This window comes from Eubalaena glacialis, chromosome 2 (genome assembly GCF_028564815.1).
Source record: "Eubalaena glacialis isolate mEubGla1 chromosome 2, mEubGla1.1.hap2.+ XY, whole genome shotgun sequence".
Lineage (NCBI taxonomy): Eukaryota > Metazoa > Chordata > Mammalia > Artiodactyla > Balaenidae > Eubalaena > Eubalaena glacialis.
Window position 1 is genome coordinate 79,167,394 of NC_083717.1, and position 25,607 is coordinate 79,193,000.

General features: G+C 38.2%; 1 protein-coding gene across 1 annotated transcript in view; it reads right to left on the reverse strand.

Moving 5' to 3' along the window:
* The window catches only part of TEX9 (testis expressed 9), a 91,674-nt gene that overhangs the window by 52,115 nt on the left and 13,952 nt on the right, over positions 1–25,607 (reverse strand). Inside the window, exons 5-9 of the mRNA XM_061180294.1 lie at positions 19,481–19,529; positions 18,031–18,113; positions 15,963–16,141; positions 12,898–12,980; positions 12,301–12,474 (exon numbers count right to left, since the gene is read on the reverse strand). Of these exons, the coding sequence (XP_061036277.1) occupies positions 12,301–12,474; positions 12,898–12,980; positions 15,963–16,141; positions 18,031–18,113; positions 19,481–19,529 (568 nt within the window). The remainder of the gene's footprint in view (positions 1–12,300; positions 12,475–12,897; positions 12,981–15,962; positions 16,142–18,030; positions 18,114–19,480; positions 19,530–25,607) is intronic.

Consider the following 25,607-nt stretch of genomic DNA (forward strand, 5'->3'; position numbering starts at 1 on the left):
TGGAATCCAAAAAAAAAAAAAAAAGGTTCTGATGAACCTAGGGGCAGGACAGAAATAAAGACGCAGACGTAGAGAATGGACTTGAGGACACGGGGAGGGGGAAGGGTAAGCTGGGATGAAGTGTGAGAGTAGCACTGACATATATACACTACCAAATGTAAAAGAGATAGCTAGTGGGAAGCAGCTGCATAGCACAGGGAGATCAGCTCGGTGCTTTGTGACCACCTAGAGGGGTGGGATGGGGGGGTGGGAGGGAGACGCAAGAGGGAGGGGATATGGGGATATATGTATACATAGAGCTGATTCACTTTGTTATATGGCAGAAACTAACACAACATTGTAAAGCAATTATACTCCAATAAAGATGTTAAATTAAAAAAAAGAAATATCAGGAAGGAAATTAGAAAATACTTTGAACTTAATGAAAATAAAAAGACAGTCTCAAATTTTGTGGGATGCAGATAAAGCAGCACTTAGAAGAAAATTTATAGCTTTAAATGCTTAAGTGAGAAAAGAAGTAGAAAATCAATTATCTAAACTTCTGCTTTAAGAATCCTGAAAAATAAGAGCAAATTAAGCCCAAATAAGTATGAAGGAAATGCTAAAGATGAGGTTAGAAATCAATAAACAGAAAACTGACAAACAGTACAGAAAAACTAATGAAGTCAAATGCTGAATCATTGAAAAGTTCAATGAAATTGATAAAAAACTGACAAACAGTACAGAAAAACTAACAAAGTCAAATGCTGAATCATTGAAATGTTCAATGAAATTGATAAGTATGTAACTAGACTGATTAAGAATAAAACAGAGAAGAGACAAATGATTAACATCAAGACTGAAATGGGGTCATTACCACAGATATTAAAAATATAAATAAAAATATAATAAATGAATATTATGGTCAAATTTATGCCAATAAATTTGACTACTTAGATGAGTTGGAAAAATTTCTTGAAAAACATAAATTACCAAAACTGACTCAAAAAGTAATGGAAGACCATTTGTGGGGCAGAGTAGAAAATGGCGGAAGAGTAAGATGCGGAGATTACCTTCCTCCCCACAGATACATCAGAAATACATCTACACGTGGAACTTCTCCTATAGAACACCCACTGAATGCTGGCAGAAGACGTCAGACCTCCCAAAAGGCAAGAAACTCCCCACGCACCTGGGTAGGGCAAAAGAAAAAAGAAACAACAGAGACAAAAGAATAGGGACGGGACCTGCACCAGTGGGAGGGAGCTGTGAAGGAGGAAAGGTTTCCACAGACTAGGAAGCCCCTTCGCGGGCGGAGACTGCGGGTGGCAGAGGGGAGAAGCTTTAGAGCCACAGAGGAGAGTGCAGCAACAGGGGTGCGGAGGGCAAAGCGGAGAGATTCCCACACAGAGGATCGGTGCCGACCAGCACTCACCAGCCCGAGAGGCTTGTCTGCTCACCCGCCGGGTCGGGCGGGGGCTGGGAGCTGAGGCTCGGGCTTCGGTCGGATCCCAGGGAGAGGACTGGGGTTGGCTGCGTGAACACAGCCTGAAGGGGTTAGCGCACCACAGCTAGCCGGGAGGGAGTCCGGGAAAAGGTCTGGAGCTGCCAAACAGGCAAGAGACTTTTTCTTGCCTCTTTGTTTCCTGGTGCGCGAGGAGAGGGGATTCAGAGCGCCGCCTAAACGAGCCACAGAGACGGGTGCAAGCCGCGGCTATCAGAGCGGACTCCAGAGACGGGCCTGGGACGCTAAGGCTGCTGCTGCAGCCACCAAGAAGCCTGTGTGCAAGCACAGGTCACTATCCACACCGACCCTCCCGGGAGCCGGTGCAGCCCGCCACGGCCAGGCTCCCGTGATCTGGGGACAACTTCCCCGGGAGAACGCACGGCGCACCTCAGGCTGGTGCAACGTCATGCAGGCCTCTGCCGCCGCAGGCTCGCCCCGCATCCGTACCCTTCCCTCCCCCTGGCCTGAGTGAGCCAGAGCCCCCGAAGCAGCTGCTCCTTTAACCCCGTCCTGTCTGAGTTAAGAACAGACGCCCTCAGGCGACCTACACACAGAGGAGGGTCCAAATCCAAAGCTGAAACCCGGGAGCTGTGCGAACAAAGAAGAGAAAGGGAAATTTCTCCCAGCAGCCTCAGAAGCTGGGAGAATTAAATTAAATTAAATTAAATTAAATTAAATTAAATTAAATTAATTAAATTAAAGTGCCACAAACAACTTGATGTACCTGCATCTGTGGAAGACCTGAATAGACAACGAATCATCCCAAATTGAGGAGGTGGACTTTGGGATCAAGATATATTATTTTCTCCCCTTTTCCTCTTTTTGTGAGTGTGTATGTGTATGCTTCTGTGTGAGATTATGTCTGTATAGCTTTGCTTTCACCATTTGTCCTAGGGTTCTGTCCGTCCGTTATTTTTTTTACTTTAAAAATTTTTTTTCTTTTTTTCTTAATAATTATATCTTATTTTTTTATTTTAATAACTTTATTTTATTTTACCTTACTTTATTTTATTTTATCCTCTTTCTTTCTTTCTTTCTATTTTTTCTCCCTTTTATTCTGAGCCGTGTGGATGAAAGGCTCTTGGTGCTCCAGCCAGGCGTCAGGGCTGTGCCTCTGAGGTGGGACGGCCAACTTCAGGACACTGGTCCACAAGAGACCTCCCAGCTCCATGTAATACCAAACGATGAAAATCTCCCAGAGAAGTCCATCTCAACAGCAAGACCCAGCTTCACTCAACGACCAGCAAGCTACAGTGCGGGACACCCTATGACAAACAACTAGCAAGACAGGAACACAGTCCCATCCATTAGCAGAGAGGCTGCCTAAAATCATAATAAGGCCACAGACACCCCAAAACACACCACCAGACATGGACGTGCCCACCAGAAAGACAAGATCCAGCCTCATCCACCAGAACACAGGCACTAGTCCCCTCCACCAGGAAGCCTACACAACCCACTGAACCAACCTTAGCCACTGGGGACAGATACCAAAAACAACAGGAACTACGAACCTGTAGCCTGCAAAATGGAGACCCCAAACACAGTAAGATAAGCAAAATGAGAAGACAGAAAAACACATAGCAGATGAAGGAGCAAGGTAAAAACACACCAGACCTAACAAATGAAGAGGAAATAGGCAGTCTACCTGAAAAAGAATTCACAATAATGATAGTAAAGATCCAAAATCTTGGAAATAGAATAGACAAAATGCAAGAAACATTTAACAAGGACCTAGAAGAACTAAAGAGGAAACAAGCAACGATGAACAACACAATAAATGAAATTAAAAATGCTCTAGAAGGGATCAATAGCAGAATAACTGAGGAAGAAGAACGGATAAGTGACCTGGAAGATAAAATAGTGGAAATAACTACTGCAGAGTGGACTAAAGAAAAAACAAGGAAAAGAACTGAGGACAGCCTCAGAGACCTCTGGGACAACATTAAACACACCAACATTCGAATTATAGGGGTTCCAGAAGAAGAAGAGAAAAAGAAACGGACTGAGAAAATAGTCGAAGAGATTATGGTTGAAAACTTCCCTAATATGGGAAAGGAAATAGTTAATCAAGTCCTGGAAGCACAGAGAGTCCCATACAGGATAAATCCAAGGAGAAACACGCCAAGACACATATTAATCAAACTATCAAAAATTAAATATAAAGAAAACACATTAAAAGCAGCAAGGGAAAAACAACAAATAACACACAAGGGAATCCCCATCAGGTTAACAGCTGATCTTTCAGCAGAAACTCTGCAAGCCAGAAGGGAGTGGCAGAACATACTTAAAGTGATGAAGGAGAAAAACCTACAACCAAGATTACTCTACCCAGCAAGGATCTCATTCAGATTCGATGGAGAAATTAAAACCTTTACAGACAAGCAAAAGCTAAGAGAATTCAGCACTACAACAAATGCTAAAGGAACTTCTTTAGGCAGGAAACACAAGAGAAGGAAAAGACCTACAATAACAAACCCAAAACAATTAAGAAAATGGTAACTGGAACATACATATTGATAATTACCTTAAATGTAAATGGATTAAATGCTCCAACCCAAAGACACAGACTGGCTGAATGGATAAAAAAACAAGACCCATATATATGCTGTCTACAAGAGACCCACTTCAGACCTAGGGACACATACAGACTGAAAATGAGGGGATGGAAAAAGATATTCCATGCAAATGGAAATCAAAAGAAAACTGGAGTAGCAATTCTCATATCAGACAAAATAGACTTTAAAATAAAGACTATTATTACAAGAGACAAAGAAGGACACTACATAATGATCAAGGGATCGATTCAAGAAGAAGATATAACAATTGTAAATATTTATGCACCCAACATAGGAGCACCTCAATACATAAGGCAAATACTAACAGCCATAAAAGGGGAAATCGACAGTAACACAATCATCGTAGGGGACTTTAACACCCCACTTTCACCAATGGACAGATCATCCAAAAAGAAAATAAAGAAGGAAACACAAGCTTTAAATGATACATTAAACAAGATGGACTTAATTGATATTTATAGGACATTCCACCCAAAAACAACAGAATACACATTTTTCTCAAGTGCTCATGGAACATTCTCCAGGATAGATCATATCTTAGGTCTCAAATCAAGCCTTGGTAAATTTAAGAAAATTGAAATCGTATCAAGTATCTTTTCCTACCACAACGCTATGAGACTTGATATCAATTACAGGAAAAGATCTGTAAAAAATACAAACACATGGAGGCTACACAATACACTACTTAAAAATGAAGTGATCATTGAAGAAATCAAAAAATACCTAGAAACAAATGACAATGGAGACACGACGACCCAAAACCTATGGGATGCAGCAAAAGCAGTTCTAAGAGGGAAGTTTATAGCAATACAAGCCTACCTCAAGAAACAAGAAACATCTCGAATAAACAACCTAACCTTGCACCTAAAGCAATTAGAGAAAGAAGAACAAAAAAACCCCAAAGTTAGCAGAAGGAAAGAAATCATAAAGATCAGATCAGAAATAAATGAAAAAGAAATGAAGGAAACGATAGCAAAGATCAACAAAACTAAAAGCTGGTTCTTTGAGAAGGTAAACAAAATTGATAAACCATTAGCCAGACTCATCAAGAAAAAAAGGGAGAAGACTCAAATCAATAGAATTAGAAATGAAAAAGTAGAAGTAACAACTGACATTGCAGAAATACAAAGGATCATGAGAGATTACTACAAGCAACTCTATGCCAATAAAATGGACAACCTGGAAGAAATGGACAAATTCTTAGAAATGCACAACCTGCCGAGACTGAACCAGGAAGAAATAGAAAACATAAACAGACCAATCACAAGCACTGAAATTGAAACTGTGATTAAAAATCTTCCAACAAACAAAAGCCCAGGACCAGATGGCTTCACAGGCGAATTCTATCAAACATTTAGAGAAGAGCTAACACCTGTCCTTCTCAAACTCTTCCAAAATATTGCAGAGGGAGGAACACTCCCCAACTCATTCTACGAGGCCACCATTACCCTGATACCAAAACCAGACAAAGATGTCACAAAGAAAGAAAACTACAGGCCAATATCACTGATGAACATAGATGCAAAAATCCTCAACAAAATACTAGCAAACAGAATCCAACAGCACATTAAAAGGATCATACACCATGATCAAGTGGGGTTTATTCCAGGAATGCAAGGATTCTTCAATACACACAAATCAATCAATGTGATACACCAATATTAACAAAGTGAAGGAGAAAAACCATATGATCATCTCAATAGATGCAGAGAAAGCTTTCGACAAAATTCAACACCCATTTATGATAAAAGCCCTGCAGAAAGTAGGCATAGAGGCAACTTTCCTCAACATAATAAAGGCCATATATGACAAACCCACAGCCAACATCGTCCTCAATGGTGAAAAACTGAAACCATTTCCACTAAGATCAGGAACAGGACAAGGTTGCCCACTCTCACCACTATTATTCAACGTAGTTTTGGAAGTTTTAGCCACAGCAATCAGAGAAGAAAAAGAAATAAAAGGAATTCAAATCGGAAAAGAAGAAGTAAAGCTGTCACTGTTTGCAGATGACATGATACTATACATAGAGAAGCCTAAAGATGCTACCAGAAAACTACTAGAGCTAATCAATGAATTTGGTAAAGTAGCAGGATACAAAATTAATGCACAGAAATCTCTTGCATTCCTATACACTAATGATGAAAAATCTGAAAGTGAAATTAAGAAAACACTCCCATTTACCATTGCAACAAAAAGAATAAAATATCTAGGAATAAACCTACCTAAGGAGACAAAAGACCTGTAGGCCGAAAATTATAAGACACTGATGAAAGAAATTAAAGATGATACAAATAGATGGAGAGATATACCATGTTCTTGGATTGGAAGAATCAACATTGTGAAAATGACTCTACTACCCAAAGCAATCTACAGATTCAATGCAATCCCTATCAAACTACCACTGGCATTTTTCACAGAACTAGAACAAAAAATTTCACAATTTGTATGGAAACACAAAAGACCCCGAATAGCCAAAGCAATCTTGAGAACGAAAAATGGAGCTGGAAGAATCAGGCTCCCTGACTTCAGACTACACTACAAAGCTACAGTAATCAAGACAGTATGGTACTGGCACAAAAAGAGAAATATAGATCAGTGGAACAGGATAGAAAGCCCAGAGATAAACCCACGCACATATGGTCACCTTATCTTTGATAAAGGAGTCAAGAATATACAGTGGAGAAAAGACAGCCTCTTCAATAAGTGGTGCTGGGAAAACTGGACAGGTACATGTAAAAGTATGAAATTAGAACACTCCCTAACACCATACACAAAAATAAACTCAAAAAGGATTAAAGACCTAAATGTAAGGCCAGACACTATCAAACTCTTAGAGGAAAACATAGGCAGAACACTGTATGACATAAATCACAGCAAGATCCTTTTTGACCCACCTCCTAGAGAAATAGAGATAAAAACAAAAATAAACAAATGGGACCTAATGAAACTTAAAAGCTTTTGCACAGTGAAGGAAACAATAAACAAGACCAAAAGACAACCCTCAGAATGGGAGAAAATATTGGTAAATGAAGCAATTGACGAAGGATTAATCTCCAAGATTTACAAGCAACTCATGCAGCTCAATAACAAAAAAACAAACAACCCAATCCAAAAATGGGCAGAAGACCTAAATAGACATTTCTCCAAAGAAGATATACAGATTACCAACAAACACATAAAAGAATGCTCAACATCATTAATCATTAGAGAAATGCAAATCAAAACTACAATGAGATATCATCTCACACCGGTCAGAATGGCCATCATCAAAAAATCTAGAAACAATAAATGCTGGAGAGGGCGTGGAGAAAAGGGAACCCTCTTGCACTGTTGGTGGGAATGTAAATTGATACAGCCACTATGGAGAATAGTATGGAGGTTCCTTAACAAATTAAAAATAGAACTACCATACGACCCAGCAATCCCACTACTGCGCATATACCCTGAGAAAACCATAATTCAAAAAGAGTCATGTACCAAAATGTTCATTGCAGCTCTATTTACAATAGCCAGGACATGGAAGCAACCTAAATGTCCATCATCGGATGAATGGATAAAGAAGATGTGGCACATATATACAATGGAATATTACTCTGCCATAAAAAGAAACGAAATGGAGTTATTTGTAGTGAGGTGGATGGACTTAGAGTTTGTCATGCAGAGTGAAGTAAGTCAGAAAGAGAAAAACAAATACAGTATGCTAACACATATATATGGAATCCAAGGGGGAAAAAAAAAGGTCATGAAGAACCTAGTGGTAAGACGGGAATAAAGACACAGACCTACTAGAGAATGGACTTGAGGATATGGGGAGGGGGAAGGGTAAGCTGTGACAAAGTGAGAGAGTGGCATAGACATATATACACTACCAAACGTAAAATAGATAGCTAGTGGGAAGCAACCGCGTAGCACAGGGAGATCAGCTCGGTGCTTTGTGACCACCTAGAGGGGTGGGATAGGGAGGGTGGGAGGGAGGGAGATGCAAGAGGGAAGAGATATGGGAACATATGTATATGTATAACTGATTCACTTTGTTATAAAGCAGAAACTAACACACCATTGTAAAGCATTTATACTCCAATAAAGATGTTATTAAAAAAAAACCATTTGTAATATTAAAAAACTAGGAGCAACCTAAATGCTTAACAATATGGGAATGAGTAAGTAAATTATAGTAAATTTAATTAGTGGATTATGCAATTATTAAAAATTATAAATATAAAGATTATATCACAAATTTTAAAATATAAATGATGTAAGGTTTCAAAATTTATCCATGCAAACATTTATGTACACAATGACTATAAGCATGTAAAAATATGCACAAGAGAAAATAATGGGAGGCAATGTACAGAAGTAATTATAGAATTTGTATTTGTGTGGTGAAATTACAGATTTTTCCAAGTCTCACGTAATGTTTTAAATTCTATCTATAATTTCTGAAAATTAATTTCTACTTTTAATGACCTATAATATGCTGGGAAATATACATTACATGAAACTGCCAATTTTCAATCATTTTTGACTTAATAAAAATTGCAATATTTGGTTCAACCTAAAAAAAAAAAAAAAGTAATGGAAAATCCAAATAGACTTATATACACTAATAAAATTTGTGGGCAAAGACTTCTCAAATAGGATGAAAAAAGCACAAAACCACACACTGTGTGGTTTTGAAAGACACTGTTAAGAAAATTTAAAAGCCAGTTCAGATTGGGAGAAACTATTCACAACACATATTCTTTCTAGCCAAGAAACTATATAAGGAAGCATAAAGAACTCTTACTACAACCCAATGTTTTTAAATTGGGCAAAAAATTTGAACATACACATAACAAAAGAAGATATATGAACAGCCAATAAGCATATGAAAACATGCTCGAGATCAATAGTTATCAAGGAAAAACAAATAAGCCTACACTGAGATACTACTTCTACCCCTCTAGAGTGGCTAATACTAAAAAGACTGACAATATCAAGTGTTAAGTGAGGATATAGAGTAACTGGAACTCTCATACATTGCTATTGGGAATGAAAAATGGTACAATCACTTTAGAACACAGTTTGACAGTTTCTTAAAAAGTTAAACATATACTCTCCATAATACTCAGAAGTTCTACTACTAGGTATTTAATCAACATCATGAATGATACTGAATGTGTCTACACAAAAACATGTATCTACACAAAAACTTGTACATGAAAATTCATAGTGGCTTTATTTTTTATAGTCCAAAGCTGGAAACAACTCAAATTCCCATCAACTGGTGAACAGATGAAATGTGTAAATCCATAAATAAATACCACTCAGCAATACAAGGGAATGAATCACAAAACAAGCAACAACACTGATGAATGTCAACAACATTATGCTGAAGAAGACAGATGCAAAGAAGTACATACTTAGGATTCCATCTATATGAAATTTTATAACAAGGAAAACAAATCTGTAGTAAAAGAATGCAAATCAGTGGCTTCCTGGGGCTATGATTAGAGACTGGGGATTTATGAGGTAGAGACACAAAGGAAATTTGGGGGAGTGATAGAAATTTTATCTTGATCATGGTGGTGGTTACAAGGATGTATTAATATGTTAAAACTCAATGAATTGTACAATTAAGACAAGTATATTGTGTTGTATTTAAGTTATTCCTCAGTAAAGTTGATTTGTAAACAGAGATCAGTAATAGAAAAATAAAATCCAAAGCTGGAGTAAAATGCTTTCTGTTTTTATATTTTAAAAATGACTCCATCTGTTAGAATCAGCAACTAAAATAATATACATAACAATGTTTTAATAGTTGGTTTTTGCAGGTTTACAGAAGCAGCTACTTAAGCTCTGTTTTGCATTTCTGTGAACTGTACACTAGATTTGTTTCTAGAGATATAAAAAATGAATTAGCAAGAAAGATTCCATCTTGAGTTTCACATAATCCAGGAGAGTTATGTTATGCCTCTCTGGCTGGTAGGTAGATAGGAATTCAAGCTGAGAAGCTCAGAGCCAGTGCAAATTTTCATAAAAATCTTCAGCTAGTCAATGTATCATAATGTCTTAGTACATTCACTGTGAACTAAAAGTTTCAAATATTAATTCTAAATAACGAGATTTTAGAACAGCTGTGTGTTTAAGTCTATTTAATTCCGGGGAGTTGGAGAAAGAGTCTACATGATTTATAGAGTCAGATAAACATAGTTTGAATCCTGCTCTGCCATTCCTGTTTGACCTTAGGCAATTTGCTTATCCTCTCAGACTCAGTTTCCCTTTTGTAAAATGTGTTTTACCTGGCAGGTAACACTCAAAAAATGTTAGTTCCTTTTCTGCCCCAAAAAAAGTAGAGTTATAATCAATGTGGTCCTTTGAGAATATTAATCTTTTGACAGGGTACAGGATACCGTGGATAAGAAAAAGAGAAAGGACATAAAATAACTAGTGAGAAGGATTCAGAAGTAAGATAATAATAGCCTGAACCAAGAAGTGGCAATGGGAATTGGAAAGAAGAGATGAATGAAAACATTTAGAAGAAAGAAAACACAGGATTGGGTATGAGAGCCAAGAACAAGAAAAGAATCAAAGATGCAGGCAAGTTACGTGGACTACAGCAGTGACATGACCACAGCTTGGATGGATGATGACAAATGGTAAAGTGACAAATTAAAACATTTGTTTCCCAGATATAACAGCTTGTTTTTTCTTAGACCACTTGCCTTTATTTCTTAGAGCACTAACATAGTATGAACTATGTACGTAATTTTAAATTTCCTAGCAGTCACTTTAAGAAGAAATACGTAAAATACATTTTATTACTATATTTCACTTATCCCAGTATATCTAAAATATTATCATTTCAACATGTAACCATTAAAATATTAATGAGATTTTGCATCGTTTATTGTATTTAATCTTCAAAATTTGATGTTGATTTACACTTACAGCACGTCACAAGTTAGACTAGCCACATATGAGTGGCTACCGTTTTCGACAGCACAGGCTTAGACTATTAGATACTATAATTAATTTTTCTTTCCAGATGAGAAGGTCAACAAAATGTGGAATATCCATTCAATGTTACAGTCAACAATAAAAAGAAACAGACTACAACATGGATGAATCGCAAATGCATTATGCTAAGTGATCGGACTCAAGAAGCTACTGTGTAATTCTATTTATATGACATTCTGGAAAAGGCCAAAATATAAGAATCAAAAACAGATCAGTGGTTGCCTGAGGTTGGGAGTAGGGAGAGGACTTGACTAAATTCACAGAGAAGTTTTTTGGTATGATGAAAGTGTTCTGTATCTCAATTATGGTGATGGCTATGTGACTATGCATTTGTCAAAATTCATAATAGAACTGTATACAGTCATCCCTCAGTATCCAGAGGGGATTGGTACCACCAATCTAACGTGTGTTGGTAGAATGTGGAGAAATTGGAACCCTTATATACTGCTGGTAGAAATGTAAAAATGGTATAGCTGGTTTGGAAAACAGCCTGCAGTTCCTCAAAAGGTTAAATGTAAGGTTATAATTTACCAATTCTACTCCTAGGTATATACCCAAGAAAAACAAAAACATATATCTACACAAAAACTTGAACATGAATGTTCACAGCAGCATTATCCAAAACAGCCCAAAAGTAGAAACAACCCAAATGTCCATCAACTGATAAACAAATAAATAAAATGTATTACATCCATATACTCTATAAAAAAGAATATTACTCTATAAAAAGCAATGGAGTGCTGATACACACTACAATGTTGATGAACCCTAAAAACAATAAAGTGAAAAATGTTGGTTACTAAGTATCACATACTGTATGATTCTACATATCCAGAAATGTCCAGAATAGGCAAATCTATCAAGACAGAAAATAAATGAAAAGTTGCCTAGGGCTGGAGGAGATTAGGGGAAGAGGGTAGAGGTACTAAGGCTACAGGGTATGGGGTGACTTTTTGGGTGATGAAAATATTCTAAACTTGATAGTGGTGATGGTTGCACAACTCTGTGAATACACTAAAAGCTACCAAATTGTATAAAGGGTGAGATGTATTGTTTGTGAATTATATCTCAATAAAGCTGTTAAAAAATACTCTCCTAATAATGGGGGAAGAGTTTTTAGTATACACTAACAAAATAACTAAACAATGAAAAGTGGTATCTATGCAAACATGTAACCTATATGTTTTTATGCATCCTTGGCATTAGATTAGGAAAAAATAGCAAAATTATTACCCTTTCTACTGAAGACAACTGTTGCTGTAATCCATCACATTTTTTGCTTGCTTCTTCAAAAAGAGTTTTATACTTTTCTGTTTGAGACTGTTGCAAATTAATTGTCCGCTGCTGTCTCATACAATCTCCTTCAGAATTTTTCAGTTGAGACTTTAAATCCTGAATTTCATCCTCCTATAGTTATGAAATTATAGATTATATGGAAAAACATACATGATTTGGTATCAAAACATAAAGCAGAAAACATAAAGGAGCTTCGTATGATCTTTGATGAGATATTTATACCCATTTCACTAAGAAAAATGAATTACATTCTATTTTCATCCTCAAAATGGAAGTCAGATGTTTTATTTGCACTTAATAGCTTACACTTGTAAGTCTAATACAGAGCATTCTAATTGCTAGCAAGTATTTAAAATTCTTCAGCTCTGTGAAAATTCAACATCTCAGAATAAAGTTCAGTATTTAAATTTCTGAATTTAAAAGTTAACTGTGAATTATACTTCAATGAAGCTATTTTTAAAATAAAATTGAAAACTGCTCCTAAAATGACTTTGAATATTACAGCATTTATTCTGAAAGGTTTTAAAAACTTACCTTTTTATTGCATTCACATACAACATTATCCAATTCCTCCTGCATAACATGGAGTTTGGCCTTCAGAAATCTGATCTGTGCTTCTGTGTCAATTTAATAATAATATTTATTGTCTTTCACTGAATCTAAGATGCCATCAATTGTAAGACAGACTATTATTTTATGAGGGAAAAAAAGGCTCAAGATGGGGAGTCTAATGGGAGACCCCTGTTTGGGAACACTCAAGACACTACATACCCCTAATGTAGAGGTAAATGAAAAATCCATCCAACAGAAAGCAACTGTTACACTGGAACCAAGTAAAGAAAGAGGAAAAAAACAAAAACTTTTCCTGAGAATCGGAACCACAAGCCAAGTACTCACATAAGTTTGCAGACTGAATTCATACTTACCCAGGTGGTTCGAAACACCTCAAACAGAACTTAAAGTGGTCTCAGATCGGTAATGCCCCCAGGTGTTTGGCAGAAGCAAACACAGATCCTCTCTAGCAAAACTCAACTTCAATCCCAGCCATTGTAATTATAAAATGCCACTGACTGTAATACACATCCCAATTTCACAGATGTTAAAATGTAGTGACGTGTCTGAGAAGCAAAAAAATGCACTAACACCTTACTGCCGAAGCTTTCTCCCACAAACCCCTCACGAAGATCTACCTTTGGTATTTCATTGCTATCAAAAGTTCTTTATTCAATAATATCAGTAAATCTCTGAGGGTTTTAGGCCTATAAAAGTAAATAAAGTAAAAACTGAACTTAGAACTCACTCATAATTCATTCAATCATTCATTAAAAAGATATACATCAGGACTTCCCTGGTGGCACAGTGGTTAAGAATCCGCCTGCCGATGCAGGGGACACGGGTTCGAGCCCTGGAAGATCTTCCCTGGTCCGGGAAGATCCCACATGCCGCGGAGCAACTAAGCCCGTGCGCCACAACTACTGAGCCTGTGTTCTAGAGCCTGCGAACCACAACTACTGAGCCCACGTGCCACAACTACTGAAGGCCACGTGCCTAGAGCCCGTGCTCCACAACGAGAGAAGCCACTGCAATGAGAAGCCCGCGCACACAACGAAGAGTAGCCCCCACTCGTCGCAACTAGAGAAAGCCCGCACCCAGAGGCAAAGACTGAATGCAGCCAAAAATAAATAAATTAAAAAAAAAAAAGATATACATCAAGTCTCTACTATGTTCCAGGCATAATACGGATATTATAAGACAAGGTTTGCCCCCATGGAACTTATCTTGAGTAAACACTCTGAATAGCCTCTGAAAGTCATTAGGACAAATTCTGCAGAGCACAATAAATCTCCACACATACTTCCTGTTTCAAAGCTCTTCTTATGAAGTGTCCCCAGTGTTACATGGAGCCAGTGAACAATGGTTGGCTCTAACTCCACCTAGCTTTTTCCAGCCTCAACTCTCCTTCTAGCTTCTCATGTAACTCCAGGTTAGCAGAGGACAGAAGGGAAATGATAAACTTAGAAGTGTGAAGTTTGCAGTAGTTGGTCTCTAGGGGGAAAGAAGGAAGAAGCAATGGGAGACCATGACTTTTCTCATCTCTTTTTCTCCCCAACTCTAACCTCGGTAGTATCATCAAGGATTTGAGTGCTCTGTCTCTGTTGGTCCACAGCATTAACCTCCCCACCCATCCCACTCCAACTTTAGCCTTATAAAGCAGTCTGTGCTCCTAAACTACTTTTTTATTGTTTCCTCCCACACATAACCCAGCCATTCTAGGCAATCATGTGGAATAAGTGAAAACTCCCCTAAAAGGGGAGACACCTTGGCCAAAGATTCTGAAAAGGGAAGACAGGGATGCAAAGTGGCAGAGAGGTCATTCAGCAATAAGAAAAAAAGCAGTAATTTAAGGTAGTCTGTGCTGGTTCCCATACTGGGAGGAGGACCTTTGTTAACAAGGCTACCGGTGACTGAAAACTGAGGAACAGCCAACATCTGACCATTGCATCCCTGAAGGTATCTTAACAGAGGCATGAAGGTTAACTCTTTGCTTCACTTACCTTCGTTGCTAACAATTAGCCCCAGAAAGCTTGGATAGGTCAGTAAATGTAATAAACGCATAAATGAATTAATCTGCATTTATGACTAACTACCATGTAGCACAATAATCATTATACATGTAAATCGTTGTGATTTTCACAGAATCAGAGAATTTTAAGGGTAGACTTCATGATCATCTAATACAAACTGCTACATTTTCAAGTGAAGAAATTGCTATTACAGAGAGGCTAAAGCGGTTTGCCTGAACCTACGATTAATTATAGTTCAGCATTAACTATGTTCATATACACTCGACTCGACTGTCTTTTTTTAAATTTATAATAGCATAGGTGGCTCCTCATAAATTCAACAATTTTAGAGGCACTACTGGTAACTAACATGTTTTTGATGATCTAGACTAAGTATTATTTTTCTAGTGGTATGCGGAGAATGAATTTATAAGAAAGAAAATAATATTCATTAGAAAATTCATTATTTTACCTGATGCTACATCAATAATTCATTTATCCTTTAACATGTGTTGATTTAACACACAATAAAGAGAATTCAGTAACATTAAATGGAAGGAATTCAAAGAAATATGGTTTTTAAAAATTTATTTCAATGTTTTAATGCTAAGCTATGGGGTATTTAACTTGTTTGAAAAGTGGTCAATGAAACCAATACCTGATAGTTCTTTTTTTTTTTTCTTTTCTCTCTCTCTCTCTTTTTTTTTTTTTTAGCCACACCACACGGCTTGTGGGATCTTAGTTCCCCGACCTGGGATTGAACCCAAGGCCACATCAGTAAAAGCACCAAGTCCTAACCACTGGACCACAAGGGAACTCCCCAGATAGTTCTTTTTAATTTTACTTTTTATAATGGAAAACATCAAACATATACAACAGTAGTGAGATGAGTTCAATGAAACCCTACTCACCCATCATCCATTTTCAACAATTATTGACCCAAAACTAATTTTATTTCATTAAACAAATGCAAGACATCACTACATTTTCTAAATAATTGTGATATAAGATAAAAATAAACAAAAAACAACCTACCTGTTCCAATGTCTTCACTAACACCACAAAAAATACCATCATCTATATAATCAGGTAAGCCTTCTTCTTCCAGTTGCCCTTCAATTTTGCTAATTGTTTTTGCAAGAGAAAAGTCTGAGAAATCCTCTGGAATGGCAACATCATTGGCAGTTTGTACATCAGAGTATTTCAATTTTACTCTAAAAAAAAAACACATATAGGCACATTATATATTATATACATATAATATAAAAAGGAGATATGACTCCCAGATATGACTTTTATCCAAATAAAAAAGCAGATCAAAATTATTATAAATTTTAAATTTATGATGAAATCTACAATTGATACTTTCAAGGACTATATTACAAGAGACTTAGTAGACTTTCAATCTTTATGAATCACACAACCCCTGAGCTAGAGGAGGCTTTATGAGGCCACTTAGACATGGCCAGTGTAAAAAATTAATAAACAGAAGCCTCAATTAAACAGTCAGCGGACCAGAAGGGGGAGCTCTCACACCCTAAGACAACAGCAGAGCCCCGCGGTGTGAAGGAAGGCTCCTCTTCACTCCTGGCAACAAGTCAGGTAATGAAAAGCCTTTGTTTACTCTAGCCCTCCCAACTTCCTTTTTCCCTCCATAAAAGAGTTCTCCTTGCCTTGCTGTGTAGGGACTTGCACGTGGCTCGCCATCGCTGCCGACCCTGAAGTGCAATATTCTGCTGATCCCGAATAAACCCATTTTTTTGCTGGAGAATTATTTGTTCTAGGTCAACACTCCCAAACAAGTGAACATCAAAACTAAGAGTACTGAACTTGGCCTCCTAGGTGAAATCCAGCCTGTGGCTTTTAATTTTACATGCTGCTGGAGTAGAACTGTACAATTTGATATCACTCTAGTCATAATTCTGCAAACACTGAAGAATAATACCTCTTAAGAAAGAATTACAGAGTGAACAGTTCTTAGCTCAAACTCTTTTTTCCACCTAAAAAAACATATTTTAAGCAGGATCAAAGTTTACCAAAAAGTTGATTTTTTTTTTTCTTTAATGAAGTAAGGGGAGAAATATGAAATGAAAGCCACTTCTAAAGGCGTTGAGGAATGGGCCAGGCCTAACCCATCAAGTTTGCTTCCGAAAGCCTTACTTTTAACTTTTTACTTACTTTAAAGCCTAACTTACTTTTAACACAGAAGCAAATGCTTTAGAATTCTTTTGGAAAAAGAACATTTTATTTAAAAAGTAAACTTGAAGTCTGAAAATAAGATAACCCTTTCCAGTTATGTATATATGTACAGTACTTATGTATGTACAGTATTTATGTATGTAACATATGTTCTCTTTTCTTCCATCAATTTGTTTTTTTCTTCCTTATCCTTTCACCCTATTTTTTTTGTCTCTTTTGTTCAAAAACAAAAACTTTACTTAGCCAATTAAAAGACACAAGGATTAACAAAGATTTTTCTAAAATTACAATGCAATTATCAGTTTGGGTAAGCAATAGACATAAATTTAACAATTTACTGTGAATTAGAAGCTGGTTGGTACTATCCACTGCAGGTGTGACCCTCCTTTTCTAGAAGGTCTACTATCCTAAAGAACCTCTTGGGTCCCCTTTTTATGCTTAAAGTACTAAAAACAGTCTTGAATTCTTTCTCACCAAAAACAATAGAATGTAAATTATAACTATACTATAGTTTTATTGAGAGCATGCCAAAATCATTCTGTATCTCAATATATACAATAATGCATGGTGTTCAAAAAGTATAAGTCTATTTGAGAGAACTAGGCAGAGAAAGACATCTAGGTTCTAGTTTCTGATCTAAGAAAATATCTAGCTAAAAATAACATTTAAAAAATTTGAAATGTGGCAATTTTGCTTAAGAGAACAATACAAAATGTTCATTAACTGTTGCAAGACATTTCTGATTAGAAGATGTTTTAAATTATTAAATGTGGAGAAGAAATACAGAGTACAATTTTGTATATTTTGGGTATAAAAAGATCTGGAGAAACAGAACTTATTAAGAACAATGATAGTATAAATTATAAAATTTAAAAAAAGTAATACTTTAAAAACTGTACTATACCTTGAATTTGATTTCCTTCCTTTACTTGCAGAGTGTAATTTGTTTTGAACTTTGCTTATTGGATCAACATTTTTGGTCTTTGGCTAAATGAAAAGAATTTAAACGATTAATTAATTAGACTCTAATCACTTGCCAAGGAAGGCAACTGTGTAATACACAGAACTGCTAGATTGCTACACAGAAGAATTCCTATTTTCAGAGAATTAATCAAGTTATATTTTAAGGAATCCAAAATTGTATACCTGGAAAAGACCTAGTTATTACTAGGACCAAGAGATTTAAAGATAAGAAAATGAGTCCCAAAGATTCAAGGATATTCAACTAGTTAGCGGAATGTTAAACTGGATGTTCAGATTCACAGAATTTAATTCTCCTCACCGATTATTCTTCAGATAGGCCTCCATGTATACTATTCCTTAGGTCTAGATTCCCATGGATAGGGAATTTGTACATCCCAGTGTGCCCAGCACCTGGAATAGTGATCTCTACACACTGTAAATATTTAAATGAATGAATAAACCTTCCCAATCACCTTCTTTGTATATGAATACTTTTCTTTTTCAGATTTTCTATCTAGTAAATTTGGGCTTTGGAGAGAAAACTTAATTTCACTTAGAATTTTTCCAATGTATCTCCAAATTGTTCAGTGAAATTATGAGACAAAAAAGGATTCAATTCATTTTACGAGCAACATTTCATAAAGACATCCCTTCTGAATATCAAGGCTAATATTCTATTTCTAGCTGTTACTGGAAGGCGTGCTGCAGGCCCTGGGATCTGCTCCCTTCAAGCTAGTGGGAGGCTGGTGGGACTGGTTGCCTCTACCCCCTAGGCCAGTGCACTGTCACAGGGTAGAGGCGACCAGTGGTGGGGGAAGGGTGCCCAGCCAGAATCAGCTGGAGTGCACCGGGTGAGCATCCGGGGTCTTGTAGACAACAGGCAAGCCTGGCAAATATGAAAGCATCTTCCAGGGCAGTGCAGGAAGCAGGCAGGTTGGGGTTGAAGTGCCCACAAGGGGACCACGGAGAAGCCCAAGGAAAGGGGGTAGGAAGGAGGGAGAGGAGGCCGCTTGTGGGGTAGTGGGGATGCACACCCAGCTTCGTGAGCCCAAGGGGTGGGGTGCTTCTGGGGTTTGTTTCTTTTTCAGAGGGGCTGAGGCCAGCAGAGCTGGCCTGGGGAGCTCTTTGAGCGAGGGCCTGCCTGCCCACCTCATCCTTCTTTCCAGAAATGTTGCAGGAGTGACATGTGCCAGCTGCCTACTCACAGGCAGGGGCCCTGGAGTTCTTGTGGCTCAGGAAAAGCATTTTAAAGAAAACACCCCCTACCCTACCCGCAATAAACACAATAAAAGTGAGAATAATAAATACAAAAAAAAAAGAAAAGAAAAATCTAAAAAACCACCTAAATTCTACAGAATATAATCACATTCACAAAAAGTTTGATTTCATACCTTAGTTTCTGAACGTAAATGAACTGTCCCTTCAGACAATAATGGACGTCTACAGATAAAAAGTAAACACCATATATTAATAATAAATGATACTAAACTGAGACATATTAAAATTAATTGTTAATTAATTAATTGTAGTTTGGATCTCAGTGAAATTACATACCATCTGTAGGTGCTTAGGCAATCTACTGAACTTCTCTAAGCTTCAGTTTCCTCATTTTTAAAATGAGGACAGTAATATTTATTTCAAAATAATACTTTGAGAATTAAATGAGATAAAATAGGTAAAAGGTTTACATTGTGTTTGACTGGTATAAGCCCCCAATTATTAGTATTTTATAACTTACCTTATTCTTCAAATTATAGATTTCTAATACTTACATGCAAAAAGATATTATAATAATAACAGATCCACATACACTATCCAAGAAAAACGGCATTCTCCCGATTTCAAGCTATTATACAAAGCTATAGTAATCAAAACAGTATGGTATTGGCATGAACACAGACACATAGATCAATGGAGCAGAATACAGAGCCCAGAAACAAACTCACTCATATAAGCTCAATTAGTTTATGACAAAGGAGCCAAGAATATACAATGGGGAAAGGATAGTTTCTTCAATAAATGGTGCTGGGAAAAATGGACAGCCACATGTAAAAAAAAGAAAATGGACTGTTATCTTACATCATACACAAAAATAAACTCAAATGGATTAAACATTTGAATGTAAAACCTGAAACCATAAAGCTCCTACAAGAAAAATATAGGTGGCTAGCTCCTCGACATCAGTCTTAGTGATTATTTTTTTGGATTTGATACCAAAACCAAAGGCAACAAAAGCAAAAATAAACACATGGGACTACATCAAACTAAAAAGCTTCTGCACAGCAAAGGAAAGAATCAACAAGACTAAAGGTAATTTACTGAATGGGACAAAATATTTGCAAATCATGTATCTGATAAAGGGTTACTATCAAAAATATATTTTAAAAATCTCATAAGTCAATTAAAAAAAACCCCAACCAACAATTGGATTTAAAAATGGGCAAAAGTAGAACAAAGAGGACAAATAGATTGCCAACAGATGCATGAGAAGAAGCTCAACATCACTAATCATCAGGGAAATGTAAATCAAAACCACAATGAGCTATCACCTCACACCTGTAAGAATGGCTATCATCAAAAGATAAGAGATAACAAATGCTGGCAAGGCTGTGGAGAAAAGGGAACCCTTGTACACTGTTGGCGGGAACATAATTTGGTACACCCTCTATGGAAAACAGTATGGAGGTTCCTCAAAAATTAAAAACAGAGGTGGGAGGAGTCAAGATGGCAGTGTGGGAAGATGCAAAGTTAGTGTCTCCCCACAACTAGGGCACCTGCTGGCTGCTGGTGGGGGACTCTGACCCCCGAGGAGATGGGAGGAACTCCAGAGTGAACCAGTAGGACGTAGAGGGACCGAGGGGGGAGGAGAAATGGAGGCCAGACAAGATCAGTGCCCCTGAGGCCAGGGAGATCACGAGAGGCAGGTGGGAGGGACTCTCCAGGAAGAGGAAGAGGAAGAGCAGGAGAGGAGTGGAGGGCGATCACCTGGCCCACTCAGGCCAGGGAGCCTGCTGAGCTCCCAGGCCAATCCCCTGCCCTCCAAGCCCCCTCCAGGCTGCGTGGGTCCTTGTGGGCATAGGAGGAAGGCCAGGGAGATCAGGAGAGGCAGGTGGGAGGGGTCCTGCAGGAGGCACCCTGCAGGAGGAGCAGGAGAGGAGCCGATGGCGTTTGCCCCACCCACTTGGGCCCAGGACGCCTGCTGAGCTCCCAGGCCAATCCTCTGCCCTCCAAAGCCCCCCTCCAGGTCACGTGGGTCCTTAGGGGCATAGGAAGGAGGCCAAGGGGAGAACAAGAGAGGCAGGTGGGAGGGGCCCTCCAGGAAGAGTGGAGGGCAACTGCACCGTCTGCTCGGACGTGGGAAGCCTGCTGAGATCCCAGGCCGGTCCCCTGCCCTCCAAGGCTCCCCCTTCCCCGCCTGGCCACATTGGTCCTGAGGGCATAGGAGGGAGGCTGGGGACATCAGGAGAGGCAGGCAGGAGGGGCCCTCCCAGACCCCAGACCGGAGGAGCAGGAGAGGAGAGGAGTGTGTATGGCCTGCTCAATCGAGCCCAGGAAGCCTGCTGGGCTCCCAGATGAGGTCCCCTGCCCTGTGAGACCAGGGGTGGGGGTCATGCCTGGGCCCCTTCTGTTCCTTGAACCTAAGCCCCACCCACCCCCCCCTGGGGCCCCCGGGGCCTTTTCCAGCCCTGTAGGTCCTGAGCATTGGCCCCGCCCACTGCCCAAACCTCACCCTTGCTTAGGCCCTGCTCTCCACAGCCAAGGCCTTCCCCCCAACCTTTTTTTTTTTTTTTTTTCTTTTCTCTCCTCCTCTTTTTACTATTGTGGTACTGATGTACCTTCTGGTTGTTGATTCATCTATATATATTTTTTTATATTCTTCCTAACATATCTGTTAGTTTCCTAGTCTGATTTTATTTTTTACTTTGTTATTGTTCTCTTCTTTTCTGCCCCAGGTGGCTGGCGGGATCTTGGTTCATTAACCTGGGGTCAGGCCGAAGCTCCTGCGGTGGAACCTCTGAGTCCAAAACACTGCACACTAACAGAGAACCTCAGACCCCAGGGAACATTGATCCGAGAGAGGTCTCTTGGAGTCCCTCATGTCAGCATCAAGACCCAGCTTTACCCAACAGTCTACAAACTCCAGTGCTGGAAGCCTCAGACCAAACAACCAGTAAGACAGGAACACAATCCCACTCATAAAAAAAAAAAAAAAAAAAGAGACAGCAAAAAATATCACACAGATGAAGGAGCAAGGTAAAAACCTACAAGACCAAATAAATGAAAAGGAAATAGTCAATCTACATGAAAAAGAATTCAGAGTAATGATGGTAAAGATGATCCAGAATCTCGGAAATAGAATGGAGGCATGGCCTGAGAAAATACAAGAAATGTTTAACAAAGATCCAGAAGAACTAAAGAACAAACAAAGAGAGATGAACAACACGATAACTGAAATGAAAAATACACTAGAAGGAATCAATAACAGAATAACTGAGGCAGAAGAATGAATAAGTGAGCTGGAAGACAAAATGGTGGAAATAACTGCCGAGGAGCAGAATAAAGAAATAAGAATGAAAAGAATGGAAGACAATCTCAGAGACCTCTGGGACAACACTACACACACCAATATCTGAATTATAGTGGTCCCAGAAGAGGAAGAGAAAAAGAAAGGGACTGAGAAAATATTTGAAGAGATTATAGTTGAAAAATTCCCAAACATGGGAAAGGAAATAGCCACCCAAGTCCAGGAAGCACAGAGAGTCCCATGCAGGATAAACCCTAGGAAAAACACATCAAGGCACATATTAATCAAACTAACAAATATTAAATTCAACAAAAAATATTAAAAGCAACAAGGGAAAAACAAAAAATAACATACAAAGGAATCCCCATAAGGTTTTGAGCTGATTTTTTCAGCGGAAACTCTGCAGGCCAGAAGGGAGTGGCAGGATATACTTAAAGTGATGAAAGAGAAAAACCTACAACCAAGATTACTCTACCCAGCAAGGATCTCATTCAGATTCGATGGAAAAGTCAAAAGCTTTTCAGACAAGCAAAAGCTAAGAGAATTCAGCACCACCAAACCAGCTTTACAACAAATGCTAAAGAAACTTCTCTAAGCGAGAACACAAGAGAAGAAAAAGACCAACAAAAACAAACCCAAAACAGTTAAGAAAATGGTAACAGGAACATACATATTGATAATAACCCTGAATGTAAATGGATTAAATGCCCCAACCAAAAGACAGAGACTGGCTGAATGGATGCAAAAACAAGACCCATATATATGCTGTCTACAAGAGACCTACTTCAGACCTAGGGACACAGACTGAAAGTGAGGGGGTGGAAAAAGATATTTCATGCAAATGGAAATCAAAAGAAAGTTGGAGTAGCAATTCTCTTATCAGACAAAATGGACTTTAAAATAAAGATTATTACAAGAGACAAAGAAGGACACTACATAATGATCAAGGGATCAATCCAAGAAGAAGATACAATAATTGTAAATGTTTATGCACCCAACTTAGGAGCACCTCAAAACATAAGGCAAATGCTAACAACCATGAAAGGAGAAATTGACAGTAACATAATAATAGTAGGGGATTTTACACCCACGTATACCAATGGACAGATCATCCAAACAGAAAATAAATAAGGAAACACAAGCTTTAAATGACACAACAGACCAGATAAGATCTAAATGATATTTATAGAACATTCCACACAAAAACAACAGAATACACTTTCTTCTCAAGTGCAAATGGAACACTCTCCAGGATAGATCACATCTTGGGTCACAAATCAAGCCTTGGAAAATTTAAGAAAACTGAAATTGTATCAAGCATCTTTTCTGACCACAATGCTATGAGATTGGAAATCAGTTACAGGAATAAAACTATAAAAAACACAAATACGGGCTTCCCTGGTGGCGCAGTGGTTAAGAATCCGCCTGCCAATGCAGGGGACACGGGTTCGTACCCCGGTCCAGGAAGATCCCACATGCCGCAGAGCGGCTAGGCCCGTGAGCCACAACTACTGAGCCTGCGCGTCTGGAGCCCATGCTCCGCAACAAGAGAGGCCACGACAGTGAGAGGCCCGCGCACCGCGATGAAGAGTGGCCCCCGCTTGCCGCAACTGGAGAAAGCCCTCGCACAGAAACGAAGACCCAACACAGCCAAAAATAAATAAATAAATAAATAAATTTAAAAAAACAAACAAACAAACAAAAAAAACACAAATACATGGAAGCTAAGCAGTGTGCTACTAAATAACCAAGAGATTACTGAAGAAATCAAAGAAGAAATAAAAAATACATAGAAACAAATGACAACAAAAACATGACGGCCCAAAACCTATGGGATGCAGCAAAAGCAGTTCTAAGAAGGACGTTGAGAGCAATTCAATCTCACCTCAAGAAACAAGAAAAATCTCAAATGAACAATCTAACCCTACACTTCAAACAACTAGAGAAAGAAGAACAAAGAAAACCTAAAGTCAGTAAAAGGAAAGAAATCATAAAGATCAGAGTAGAAATAAATGAAATAGAAATAAAGAAAATAGCAAAGATGAATAAAACTAAAAGCTGGTTCTTTGAAAAGGTAAACAAAATTGAGAAACCCCTAGCCAGACTCATCAAGAAAAAAAGGGAGAGGATGCAAATCAATAAAATTAGAAATGAAAAAGGAGAAATCACAACTGACACTGCAGAAATACAAAGGATTATAAGAGACTACTACAAACAACTATATGCCAATAAAATGGACAACCACAAAGAAACAGACAAAATCTTGGAATGGTACAATTTCCCAAGACTGAACCAGGAAGAATTAAACAGACCTATCACAAGTAATGAAATTGAAACTGTAATTAAAAATCTTCCAACAAACAAAAGTCCAGGACCAGATGGATTCACAGGTGAATTCTATCAAACATTTAGAGAAGGGCTAACACCCATCCTTCTCAAACTCTTCCAAAAAATTGCAGAGGAAGGAACACTCCCAAACTCATTCTACGAGGCCACCATCACCCTGATACCAAAACCAGACAAAGATACTACAATAAAGAAAATTACAGACCAATATCACTGATGAACATAGATGCAAAAATCCTCAACAGAATACTAGCAAACAGAATCCAACAACACATTAAAAGGATCATACACCATGACCAAGTGGGATTTATCCCAGGGATGCAAGGATTCTTCACTATACGCAAATCAATCAATGTGATACACTATATTAACAAATTAAAGAATAAAAACCATATGATCATCTCAATAGATGCAGAAAAAGCTTTTGACAAAATTCAACACCCATTTATTATAAAAACTCTCCAGAAAGTGGGCATAGAGGGAACCTACCTCAACATAATAAAGGCCATATATGACAAACCCAGAGCAAACATCATTCTCAATGGTGAAAAACTAAAAGCATTTCCTCTAAGATCAGGAACAAGACAAGGATGCCCACTCTCGCCACTATTATTCAACATAGTTTTGGAAGTCCTAGCCACAGCAAT